The sequence below is a fragment of the Serinus canaria genome, chromosome 2, assembly GCF_022539315.1.
Source record: "Serinus canaria isolate serCan28SL12 chromosome 2, serCan2020, whole genome shotgun sequence".
NCBI lineage: Eukaryota > Metazoa > Chordata > Aves > Passeriformes > Fringillidae > Serinus > Serinus canaria.
The window spans coordinates 78,102,124-78,115,669 of record NC_066315.1 but is presented as its reverse complement, the minus strand read 5'-3'; the positions used below and the strand labels follow the sequence as shown (position 1 = coordinate 78,115,669).

At 38.2% G+C, this 13,546-nt stretch overlaps 1 protein-coding gene across 1 annotated transcript in view; it reads left to right on the top strand.

Annotated features, from left to right (window-relative positions):
• Positions 1 to 13,546, top strand: part of TRIO (trio Rho guanine nucleotide exchange factor) — a 244,483-nt gene that overhangs the window by 210,772 nt on the left and 20,165 nt on the right. Inside the window, exons 36-44 of the mRNA XM_009096317.4 lie at positions 466 to 636; positions 5,247 to 5,342; positions 7,446 to 7,594; positions 8,289 to 8,355; positions 9,754 to 9,857; positions 10,447 to 10,516; positions 11,994 to 12,083; positions 12,694 to 12,786; positions 13,380 to 13,430. Coding sequence (XP_009094565.1) covers positions 466 to 636; positions 5,247 to 5,342; positions 7,446 to 7,594; positions 8,289 to 8,355; positions 9,754 to 9,857; positions 10,447 to 10,516; positions 11,994 to 12,083; positions 12,694 to 12,786; positions 13,380 to 13,430 — 891 coding nt within the window. The remainder of the gene's footprint in view (positions 1 to 465; positions 637 to 5,246; positions 5,343 to 7,445; positions 7,595 to 8,288; positions 8,356 to 9,753; positions 9,858 to 10,446; positions 10,517 to 11,993; positions 12,084 to 12,693; positions 12,787 to 13,379; positions 13,431 to 13,546) is intronic.

The following is a 13,546-nucleotide window of genomic DNA, read 5'->3' as shown; positions in this document are numbered from 1 at the left end:
AAATTATTCTGTGACATCAGTACATTAAACTTTGGGCACTTGAAATCAGAGTTCCTTGTGAGGGACAGAAAGGATAATTGATTAAATACTTCATGTTGTAATAGAGGTTTTTTATGTCCTGCAAAAGTCTTGCTGTGATACAGAGCAAGATACATATTTCAGAGAGATACAGATTTCTCTTTGCAGAACTGAACTTGGAAAGCAAGCATGGCTTTCATAACACTTTCCTGTAGTAAATTTCAGCTGAATGTCTTTTTCTTAGTATCTGAATTCTTTTGCTTTTACCAGACATTGAAAACTGTCTTTGGCATCTGCATTTTCCCCCTCTGTTAAGGAGTGTTTGTAGGAGCATCTTGACTTGTTGGGAGAGGGCTGAAACTACAGAATAGTCTTAAAACGAGCTTGTGATAACAAGCTTTGTGCTACTGAGATAACAGAGCTTGAACATCTTGGTGTTATTTACAGAGGGGTCGGAACGAGGGGCTGAGCAGTGGCACTCTGTCCAAGTCATCCTCTTCAGGCATGCAGAGCTGCGGAGAGGAGGAGGGTGAAGAGGGAGCAGATGCTGTGCCGCTTCCTCCTCCCATGGCAATTCAGCAGCACAGTCTGCTCCAGCCTGACTCGCAGGATGACAAGGTAGGAGCGGGACTTGGGGGAGGCTTCACATGATGACATAACCTCTCTTTGCACAAATTTTTCTTCTGCTTCCAAAAGTCTCAAAAATGTACATAACGCAGCTTCATGGTAGATAGAAGTAATCACTTTTGCCCTATAGACAACTTTTAAAGGGTGTTCTATGAGGAGAGCATGAATTAAATCCTTCTCTATTTTAAAAGCACAAGTGTAGAAATTTTTCTGCTAGCACTTTAAATGTGGAAATGAGCTGCTTTGTGTGCTCACAGGATGATTTACATCACTTTGGCTGATGCCATATTTAGTGATTAGAGTCTAATTGTTTTATAATCATACCTTTTGTTTTTCTTGGGTTTTGTTGGTTTTTTTTTTTTTTGGGGGTGGGCAGGGGGAGGGAAAGGGGGGGATGCCTAAGAGAGAAGAATTACCAAATAAAGGTAATAATTGTCATGGTTTAACCCCAGCCAGCAGCTAAGCCCACACAGTCACTGTTCCATTGTCCCTGGGAGAATCCAAAGTGAAATAGTGAAAAAACTCTTGGGTTGAAATAAAGATAGTTTAATAGGTAAAGCAATAGCCATGCACACAAGCAAGGCAGAACAAGGAATTCATTCACCAGTTCCCATAGACAGGCAGGTGTTCACCCATCCCCTGGAGAGCAGGGCTCCATCACATGTACCAGTGACTTGGGAAGATTGTCAAGTTCCAAATGTCCCCCCCCCTTCCTTTTTCTTCTCACCAGCTTTATATGCTGAGGATGATGCCATGTGGTCTGGAATATCCTCCCTGTGGTCAGTTGGGGTCAGCTGTCCTGACTGTGTCCCCTCCCAACTCCTTGTGCTGCCCCCCCCCCCCCCCCCCCCCATTCTTGTCGCTGATGGGGTGGGATGAGAAACAAAAAAGGCCTTGGTGCCGTGTGAGCTCTGCTTGGCAATAGCTAAAAAAATCCTGAGATATCAACACTGCTTCCAGCACAAATCCAAAACATGGCCCCATACCAGCTACTGTGAAGAAATTTAACTCTGTCCCAGCCAAAACCAGCACATAATCCATCTGTTTTTCACAAAGACACATTAAAATTGACGCTAAAAATTTCACACCAGTAATAAAACTTTGGATGTAGGTAATTGCATGAAGCAAATCTTACTTGCAGATGATCTGTTTTTCTTTAATGCTATGATGATCATACATTGAGAGAGTTTATTTCAACTTTGAACCAGGATCAGACATTTAAGGAACAAGTATCAGGTCTGGAAATAGAGGGGTTTAAAATGGAAATAATCCGGACTTGTGCAGCAAATATGCACATATGGTTTTCTTGCCATTTTGCTCCTTAAAATTTTTAATTTTGTAACATTGTAACCTACAGCACTGAATATTGTTAGTGAATTTTGTGATTGCTTGCTGTCTGTTCTCAGTGGTGCCGATGTTATTCATAACTTTAGTGGATCTTATTTATTTTTTCTTTCTTTCTTTTTTTTTTTTCTTTTAAAAACTCTGCCTTTCAGTGGGAATCTCACTCCTTCCTGAAGCTGTCGTTTGTAGGGTCAAAATGACTGGTTCTTATAATCTGCGTGTATTCAATTCCTGCATGTTTCCTGATTTGACAAAGTGTAACATATGAGTTGGAGAGTTAATGTATTGGGAAATATTCCTGAAACAAAACAAGCAAAAATAGGCCAGCCTTCAGAGCTGAGAGAATGTTTTCTTGCTAGAACAATCTCAGTTTTAGATTAAGAAATAAGATGAAAATAATGTTGGTGAAAATATGTTTAAGCTCTTGCTGATGAGCTGCCATATTTGCATATTCCTTCAGTGACAGAAAACAACTGATATACAAATATTATAAAAAAGTTTTTCACAAAAAAATTAATTTGGTTATAGACTTCTTTACATAGCAAGAACACTTACATGAAGGGATATGCTTGTTAAGCTAGTGTCTGCTTACTTCGGTATATCCCTTTGCTCATTTTGGGTCACCTGTCCTGGTGAGACCCCTTGGTGTTTCCTCCCAAGCACCCCCAGCTTCCTCACCAGCAAGGCAGGACAAAAAAGTAGAAAAGGCCTTGGCTCTGTGTGAGACCTGCTCAGCAATAACATCCCCACGTTATCAATACTTTTTTTAGCACAAATCCAAAATGCTGCCCCATACCAACCACTGTGAAGAAAATTAGGTCTACCCCAGCCAAAACCAGCACAACTTCTTACAAGGTTAACATGCACCACATCAGTAAATGTGTGTTGGGACAGTTTTTAAAGTAGGTGAAACTACATTTAGAGAAGATTTTGGAGAAGTTAAAACTTGATAAAGTTAAAATTACACCATAATTTTTCAAAGCATGTAAATAATGATTCTTCTGCAATGTGTTGTTATTATGCAATATTTATCCTTCATGGTGGGAGGCAAAAGGTTCCCTCATGGGGCATCCTGGGAGGTTGTGTGGGCCTCCCTGAAGTCCACACACCACCAACTTCTAGCACCTAAAGTAAATGCTTTGTTGGAACGCAGAAGTGAGAAACCAGAGCAAAGTTTTACTGAGGAGAAGGTAGTTGGCTCTCTTGATAGAGTTACTGATTAATAAAAGGCTTGCAAACAAGTTCCCAGTTTTCTGTCTTCTGGGTGGAGTCCTTCTTCACATTCCTGCCATGCTGAGTGGTTTCTTGGGTTGCTCAGATACTCTAGATCTCAAGGAATGTCTCCTCCTTTCTGTGACCTCAGAGACTTGGCGTTCCTCTCTGCCTCCCTGCCAGCATTTCTTCCTCTCCAGAGCTCCTGCTCAGTGCTGGAAACTCCCTGTTTGCTGGGTTTCTCCTTCCCTTCCCAGCCTGCTGTGGGCTCCTAGCAGCATCTCATACCTGCATGAGCTCAGTTGCTGCCTCCAGCTTTTCCTTCTTTTCTGGGCAAGGGATGTGTTCTGTTCCCAGAGTACATCATCAGGAAAGTCACCAAGGAGTTTTATCTATGCAGCTCCTTCTTTTTCAGATTATATGTGATATAACCACAGGAACTGGAAATCACAGTTCTGAAGTTTTACTTCACATCCCACATACCCCAACAGAGCAATAAAAGAGACCATAACCAGAACCTGATTTCAACACTGACAGTGTTTTTTAAGACTAAGCTGAGCTCTGCATCCAAAGTGGAAACTCACATGCAGGCACAGCTGTGGAAAACCTGGTCAACAGTCAGATTTCAGGAGCATGTAAATTGCCTAAAAGACAGGTCAGCTTGTGGGATTGCTCAGTTTTTGGTGTGCATGCAAACATCATGTGTGAGGCCATGCTGATTTGTCTAACAGCACTAAATAACACAACCATTTTCTCCCCTAAGAGCTCATCTGCACACTATATGCATTCTTTCATTCAGCAGAATCATTGTGCACGTCATGGATTAGCAATTGGTGGCAGTTTAAAAGTTGTTTGCATTTAATTTTTGGATAAGCACTATTAAAAGTTTCAAGATCAGCTGTGTTAATATGAAACTAATTATTTTTGCTTTTTGTTTTCTCTTTTTGTAAATTCTGATGCAGCATTATGTTGACTTATGTTCTGTCTCTGCTTTGGCTCAGTTCCCGTATCTTTCCGTTTAAAGTTATCTGTATTTCCTCTGCTTACCCAGCCCCTGTTTTCCTTTCCAAATAAGGCAAATACAAGGCAAACTACCTAAAATCTGTGTATTCTTTTTTTTTTTTTTTTTTTTTTTTTTTTTTTTTTTTTTTGTGTTTACTTATGGGGAGTCTTGCTACACCCATGCTTGATTTGAACAGAACCTCTTGTGTTGAGTCATTATTTGTACCATTTCTTTGTCTGGTTTGTTGGAAACATTTGCAGGACAGCTTGCCCTGTGCTGCATGATGCTCACTGTGCTGTTCGTAATATGAAGTACATATTACACCCTGTTTCCACTTTCCAGTTACTAAATGATAAATGTAATATGCAAACAACTCTGTTTGCAAATTACTGAGGCTGAATTTAATGGCCTTCTCCCAGAATCCTTTACTGTGAACACCTTTTACCTTCGGTTGTATCTATAAACTGGCATTTTATAGCTTATGAGGCCAGAGATCTTCTGTGCTCTACACATACCATTGGGGAAAATGGATGGCACAAGGAATGGTGAGCTCAATTTCCCATCTGAATCTGGGCAATATACTCCAACTCTTTTAGAAAAGTAAATGCCCCTGAGTTATTGGTGTATATTTTTTTACATAATAATGCTTCCTCCTTTATTTCAAGTCTTCTTGATTTCTCTTAGTGTTCTTCAGTTGTTGCTTTGTTTAAGTAGCAACAAAATAGGTTAACAAACTGTTGTCCATTGGGTCAGTTCAAGCAATTTTCATAGCTATTTGCCAGGAATTATCAGCAATTATATTTCATCAACTTCTATTGCATGTAGGAACAGGAATTTTTATCCCAGCGTTTAACTTCTATGGGGTTTACTTGAAACTTCCAACTTCAGCTGCTCCAGTTGGAAGGGATGATCTTAGTGTTATATGACACTGACAGTACATGTCAGGTACCTTTGTCTGACAGAGAAGTCAAGGCAGTCTCTTGATCATTGAGCAAGAACCAGGCTAACTCTGGGATTCTCCTTCCTTTGTGTCCTTGCACAGACATCTTCTCGATTGCTGGTGCGGCCGACAAGCTCCGAGACACCCAGTGCTGCAGAACTCGTCAGTGCCATTGAAGAGCTCGTCAAAAGTAAAATGGTGAGACTGACCAGCAGGTGCACGTGTCTAAAGAACTTGTGACTTCAAGTCCCAGCTTGCTATTCAAAGAAAATCTGCATGGTTTACACTGAATTGTAAAATTTGCTGTCTGTTTCAGAAGTCATTTTGTACGCACTCAAGAAGTCATTTTGTACGCACCCTCTTTTGTAAAAAAGCATTTGCTGAATAGGTAAATGGCAGTGTAAAGGAGCAAAAAGTAATAAATAAGAGGAAGAGAGGAAATGGTGCAAAATCTACTAAGTATGTCCTGTTTCTCAAAAGAAAATGTCCTCTCAGTAGAATGAATGCAAAGACCCAGGGTTTTAGATTAAAAGACCTTTATAAGAAGAATCCCTGAAACTAAATTTTTTGCAAATGTTTTGAGGTTAGCAGTAAAGCAGGTAACCCTAATAACAGAAATATTTGTTACCTGGTTGTCCTTTAGGCAACGTGATAATGAAGAAATAAGTAAGAGAGTAAAAGGATCATTTTGCATGTCAGTGCCTCCATCCTTGCTAACAAATTGAGTAGGAGGAATTTGTGTCAGCTTTTTTTAGTTTTCTGTGTTTTAAATTTTCCATGTTTCTGAAGATTGTCATTGACATGTTTTAAAGTTTTCATGTTTCTGAAGATTCTCATTATATGCATAATTCCAGGAAAGTCCTTTATAAGCAAAATCCAGCTTGACCCAGTCTGGGAAAAACTTCTCTGCCTAGCCCTATTTGAGATTGGACTATATAGTCTCAAGAGGTCCCTCAGCAATTCTGTATTTCCTCAAAACATTTAAATACAGCTTTTGCAGCATAGTCCCCTCTTGGGCTCAATAGGAAGTGCCTTTGTGAAAACTGCAAAGAATTGCAGCATGGCAGCCCCATGTTATCAGAGGTTGATATTTTCCAGGTTCATTCTAAATTGAAGCAGCTTTAACTTTCAGAACTAGAAATCTTACTTTCTGTTCTCTCATTCAGAGAAAATTACATTATTGCATAAAATAATTACTGTACTCTCTTGGGTATTAACTTTGCTTTTTACTTCACTTACACCAGCAGGATGAATACAAAGAAATCTATGGGAAAATTCAACAGTCTTTTGTAAATGGAAAGTTAGGTAGTCCATATAACACCATGTGTCTTTCAGGCTGCCTAGCAGTGGATAGAACTTAATGATCCATGCATAAAGTCCTTGCGGGAGATGTTCTCATTGCACAGTTTTAGCCAAGGTTCAGCTTCCCCTGGGTTTTGGGCTAGTCATATCATTATTGGTTTTTACTTTTTGTGAGGAAAGAAAATAGATTATAGCTGAACCCCACCCTGGTGAAGTAAATGTACCTTGCAATAAGGCTGTGTCACATGCAAGGAAAATGTGATACACAGCTGTAGCTTGATCCAAGATGATGGGCTTGAATTAAAGAAATCCAATGAATGCTTCATAGAAGATAGATGTTCATATTATTTCCTCCTATTGCTTCTTCATCTTTTATACAAACAGAAGCCTGTGGAGTCCATGCAAGAGGGATACAGTGTATCTAGAAGAGGATACAGGGACATTTTTCCTAGGATCTGAACAAGCTCATAAAAAACATTGGCAGTGTAGAAGTCATTATTTTCTTCACTGAGATGCTATTTTGGTTTTTGTTAAGATAATCAAAACGTCTGACAGAGAACACCACTTCTCTTGAGTTAAAAACGTAACACCATAAAAATCTCCTTTAAAGTTGTCCTATTTACTGTTGAAAGTAACTTGTATATGCCAGAAATAAAATATGACAAATGCACAAATGTGTCCCACTCCCACCATAGAAGTACTTGCATCCTGAGCAGGAGAGTCCAACTTTTAGCCATTGCTGCTCAAGCCAATTCAGCTCCTTTATTTTCCTGTGAAGGGAAGACTGTCATCTCAGTTGTGCTTCTCAAATGTGCTTCAAAGGCTCAGTTGTCATGGAAAGCCATGTTGTTGCCTGGTTTCCTGGAGGCTTGTGTCTTGCTTTGCCAAGAGACATAAAAGTAATTGATCTCCCATAGATTGCTATACAGCAGCTTGTAACGTCTCTTGTGAATAAAGGAGAAATAAATAATTGATGCTGACTCTGGAATACCTTCTCAGGCTCTGGAGGACCGTCCAAGTTCCTTGCTGGTAGATCAAGGTGACAGCAGCAGTCCATCCTTCAACCCTTCAGATAACTCCCTTCTATCCTCCTCGTCACCCATAGATGAGATGGAGGAAAGGAAATCCAGCTCCTTAAAAAGACGACAGTAAGACCTTTTTTTTTTAAATTTTCCCTTTTTTCTTTTTTATTTTTCAATGCTTACTTTGAACTGGCAGCAGAAGCTGTTAGTCTGGAAATGGGAGGACTTCTATTAGATGTCTAGCATGTGGTTACATTTCTCTGTGACAGTCAATCTGTGATTTTTAATTCTGGTCATACCTGTGTTTGACTTCTGCTGCATGTCACTCTCATTTATTTGGGAAGATGCTGATCTTTAAATGTCCAGATGTCTATTAGGCTTGAAAAAAATGGTCATTCCCTTCATTCTATTCCAACCCATGCTTAATTTCTTTATGTAGTAGTAAACTGTTACCATGGTAGAATAAAAACATGCCTGGTTTCAAATGTTTTAAACTTGTGTGTGGAAATAACTGCCCGTATAGCTAAGAGTCTCCAGACCAAAGACATAATAGCAATTTATTTTAAACAACAGTTAAATGTTTAATTTTAATGTCATGTTTAAGAAAACATCTGACTTTAGATAAACAGAAGCAAGCCTTGTCCAGTTTCAAAGTCAAAGCAGTATTTTGGTAAGAACCAATGTACATTAATTCTTCCATTTCAATTCTGTCTATCAAACATATGTGACTGCAGATGTTGAAAAATTTGTATGCCATTAATCCTGGTGAAAAATCTGTTTCATTTTTTAATATTTGTTCACCTTTTCTCTTCCACTCTAGCTATGTCTTACAGGAGTTAGTGGAGACAGAGCGAGATTATGTGCGAGATCTGGGCTATGTAGTTGAGGTATGATGTTTTTCATTCTCTTGATTTCTTCTTTTTTTAAAAATGTGTTACTAACGAGCTATGCAGCTTGAACCTCAGTATGTTTTTTCAGAATGATACACAGGAAGAGACTAAAAATGTGACAGTTTACATTCTGAGTTTTCCCTCCTGTAAGCTTTTAATGTATAAAAATGCTACATCACATTTTACTCCTTTTTCCTGTTACTGTGTTCACCTTGTTCTTTTGAGGAGTGTAGTTATTTGTCTTTTTTTTTTTTTTTCAATTCCTACTACTGGCTTAATGTTATCCTAGTAGGTAGTGGTTTTATTTAACATATCTAAATTTAAAAAAAAAAAAAAAATTGTACCTCAGCATACAGAGCAGCTATCCAAGATTTGAAAGTCCTCCTTCCTGTCCTACCACTGTGCTTCTCTTAGACTTCCTAGCTTCCCCTGCTGTAAAATGAAATTACATCACATATCTCCCCTCAGTCTTCAGCTACCAACAAAATCTGTTTGGAAGAGTAGAAAGAATGAGCATGACTGTAAATTTTAGCCTAATAGAGTTTAATTCTTAAATTCTGTTTTGGAGGCCGGGAGGGAGAGAAAGATCAGCATTGTGATAGTGTTTTTACAGTATTTAAAGGGTGCATTAGGAGTCTGAATAGATGTGTTTTTGGAAATAATAACATAATTTCTGGTGAAAATGCTGGACATCAAAACATACACTTGGCAAGCCAAAACCAGGCCTGGCTATTTAGGAATAGAACTACTGGGGGGAAAAAAGAAGGAATAGAGTTACATGAATATTAGAAAATTTCAAAACACTCTCAATCTAACTATATGGTAAAATTTCTCAGTGAGACAGCGGTGGAGACACCAAAACTAAGATGGGACTATGGGAAAATGTAAGAGGAACTTTATTGCAGTGAGAATGCTTGCTGAAGGAATTGATTTTTAATGCTTTGTCTTTGGTTTGCTCATACTGCAAGCAGTAGTCCATGGGGTGCAGTCCCATGGGCAGTTTCCTCCTCAGTGCACTTTGGTGTGGGGTCAGTGTGAGTGAAATGGGACGCAGAGCAAAGCAGCACAGAAGCCACTTCAGTGGCTCTGACATTTCAGGCAGTAAGGAGAAGGGCTGTGGAAGTTTCTTTTGTGCTTTGGGCCGCTCACACAGGCTAAATGAGCCAGAGTCAGTTAATTTTTCTGGCACTGTTGTGTAGAACAGCCTCACCTCAATTTGTGATACTTTGTGTCTGTGCTTTATCTTATTTTGTGTTATAGAACAGTTTTCTGGTTTGGCTTTGTGTCCCAGGCAGTTGCTGCCATTGGACATCTTCTGGGAAAAGGGGGATTAGAAGACAACTTGCTTTTTTTTCAGTAAGAGTGTTCACAGTGAATTCACTTGGACTGTTGCAGGGTTATATGGCACTTATGAAGGAAGATGGAGTACCTGATGATATGAAAGGCAAAGACAAGATTGTATTTGGAAACATTCACCAGATTTATGACTGGCACAGAGAGTACGTATTGTACCTAAAAATATTAGATTGACTTTAGGAATTATTTCCTCAGACATTCAGATAAAAGGTAAATGCAGTTGATTTTGTGCATTGAGTTGTAGAAAATGTACTTTCAGCTTACAAATGTTAGTGTGAAGATTTGCTTTAAAGAAGAATGCATGTGTGTGTGTATATGTATATATATAGCAAGTACTTCAACTGAGGATCTCTAATATTGACAGAACTTTGCACATTACTTTCTAACAAAACAGTCTTAAGAATTTGTTAGGGGTGGTTAGCAAGTCAGTATTAGCATCGCCAACATTCAGGTTAGGAAGAGGAAAGCTTTCAATCAATATATATGAAATTTAATAATTTTATTAGTGACTGCCAGGTGTTTTTTTCATCTTGATGTGGATTCAGCATGTCCTTTTAAAAAGCTATGTTGAAATATTACACTGTTACCATTGTCAGTTTAGACAAACCTTATCAATGCTGATAGGTGACACAAAAGTGTCTTTCCTTGCAGTCAGACCACTTTGCCTTGCAATTACCTGTTGCTGTAAATGTGTGATGTCAGAAAAAAAGTGTTTGTTCTGTTTATGTTCAGCTTCTTTTTAGGAGAGTTGGAGAAGTGCCTTGAAGATCCAGAAAAGCTGGGATCCCTGTTTGTTAAACATGTAAGTACAAGTGTCTTTTTTGGCAAACTTTATTTCTGCTACTGGCCAAAATGATTGACTATTAAGTACAACAGTTAAGAAAGTGCTGTATAATGTTCTTCACCTGTAAGAGGTGGAGAGATAGCTTTTAAGAGCTTATAAATAAAAGTAAATGTTCTAGTCTTTGTCCCCAGTACCTTCCTGTGGAGAGGGAACACGAATGTGGGCCCCATTTCTCCATTCGGTTACACTTTGGTGCAAGGGAAGCCTTCTAGTCCCAGCTATCTGTGCAATAGCATGGAGTATAAGAAATAAAAATGGGAAAGAGGCTCATTCTTCTTCCAGTTTGAGTGCGTTCTAGTTCTGTATCCTTTCCCCTTATGAGTATTTGTCGCTGGCAAAGTGGGAAACATGTAGGAAGTAGCTCTCCCTGTTTCTGATTGCTGTTTTACTTTCTCCTGGTATTATTTGTAATTGAATTATCTTTGAAAGGCACCTTTACCACTCCAGATGGAAAGGCAAGCTGTGGTGTTATTTCAGCATCTTCTAGCAAAACCCTATCGGCTAGAACACAATGATTCAGTTCCTGTTCTTAATCTGTGTCCTGTGTCCTTTCCAATCTCCATCTTATTTTTATATTTCTTTCTTACCATTTATCTTCACTGGTCAGTACTCTGTAAGTCTCTAGGAAGCAAAGCCTCTAACCCCAAACAAATCCTAGCAAAGGGATAGGAAAGATTTCGGAGTAGGTATGTCTGTATTTCTTAACCTGCAATGTCAGTAATCAAGAATAAATCTTAAAGGCAGAAGTTATTTCCTCTCTCTTTTCTGTTGCTTTGGTGTTAAAAAAGCATGCACAAGATAAAGGATCAGAGTTAAAAAATGCTAGTGCCTCCATTTCCAGGCTTCATCACCTACATCCCCATCCAAACTCCAGTAGGACAGTCAATATTAAATAAAAGACATGAAAGTTTTCTCCTAGCTGTTTCATACATGTAAACAGGAGGAGGTAATTATTCTAATAAATTCCAATAATAATCACATTATTAAAATAGAATAAAAAATGCTATCTTTCAAAGGCTCCATTACGGAATCAAGGAATGGATAAGGTTGGGAGGGATCACTGTGGGGTCATCTTGTGAAACCTTCCATGGTTCTTGGTGAAAGAAAAATAGAACCATTTTCATGCTTAACTTTATTGTGGGACCTGCTGAGTTATCATCTCTGAACACCTGTCATTCAGGGGGATTTATAGCTGTGGGAATTTTTTTCACTTGTGTTGCCTTTCTAAAATCATAACGATGCTCCCAAATAAATGTGTTTTCAGGTCTGTAATTTCTGCATATGTAACTGCTTCTTTTCCTTTAAGGGGTATTTTTGAGTTCATAAGTATGAACTGCCATACTTACGGCAGTTCTTCTTAAAATAATACTCCATTTTAATCTGTCATGTGTTTTTCTTGATAATGGTGTATCATTTTGTGTCTTTGTTCCTCTAGGAGAGAAGGTTGCACATGTACATAGTTTACTGCCAAAACAAACCAAAGTCTGAGCACATTGTCTCAGAATACATTGATACGTTTTTTGAGGTAAGTTCATGAGAGGGGATGTGTGAGGTGAAGGATTATCAAATCTGTTGATCAAACCAGAAAAAAAAAAAAAAGCAGCAGTTATTGTTGTTAATGTTTTAAATGGCAATTTCTTGCCAATTCTGTTCTGATTTCTCAAATTTGATACTAGAGATGAAAACTAAGGGTTAGGTATAAGATAATAATTAATCAGTAGAGTCTTATCCTTAGTAGCCTTAGCCCAGGCAGTTACCAGTGCATTTTATATAGCAATAAATAGCAATTCTAGATAAGCAGAGATCACTTGAAAATAGGCTGTATACAGCCTGTGACTGAAGAATTGCATTTCCCTCTGAAGCCTTGTCAAAAAAGAGGAGAAAGATGCTTGCAGAAGGGAATACTTTGGGAGCAACGGTGATAACAGGAAGGACTCCAGCTTTTTCTAGCAGAAGATTAGATTTTTTTTTTACTTTTGTCAGTTTCTGGTGTGATAACAATTAATACTGATATATCCTTGTTTTTATATACATATATTATCTGTATATACTGATATGTATGCTGTGTTTCTAACTCAACAAAACAAAGGTCTTTCTAACTGAACAAACAAAAATGTTTGTTTTACAACTCTCAGGATCTAAAGCAACGCCTGGGCCACAGACTTCAGCTCACAGACTTGCTAATAAAACCTGTGCAGAGAATTATGAAATACCAACTGTTACTAAAGGTAAAGGGAGGTTGAGATGACTGAGTTGTGTTAATACATATGTTATAGATGTGTTAACAGATAGGTTTTCTTTTTAAAGAAGATTTTTAATGCTGATGTTTTCCCACCCCTTTCCCTAACAGAACCCAGATTTGTAAGCAATGCCATATGATTATTTTCTGAGCACATTCAGATTCTTATAAAAATTGCAGTAGATGGCTTGGGCAGAAATTTGTTTTTTCTTTTAACAGTTAAAGACCAAGTGTTTAGGCCATGGAAATGTTTAAAATTTGTAGCAGTTTCATAGGAATGTGAGAAGGAATTCTCAACTGTTTTCAGATGTAAACGTGGTAGAAGTTGTTGGGACTCACCACAGCTTTTCCAGCTACACCTGCAGTCATTTTAATATCACATAAGTGTTTACTGAAGAGCAATCTGTGTAGCACAGAGGTCATTGCCTTAGCATATGTTTTTGTATGAGTTAAATCCAAATGGTTGTCTTCTGCAGTCTGTCATTTTCTGATAGACACTATCAAATTCAAATTTTCTAAGATTTCTTGTTGATGATTAATAAGAAAAGAAATATTACTTGGTCTTTTGTTTTTCTTTTTCAGGACTTCCTCAAGTATTCTAAAAAAGCTAATCTTGACACAACAGAACTAGAGGTACTTGAGACTTTTTCTCATAGTGATATGAATTCTTTTAACTCAGAACTTCTTTAGGTTTGGCAGAGTCACTTTCCTTTTCTGATCTTCCAAAGAAAGTGATTATCAGTGTTTAC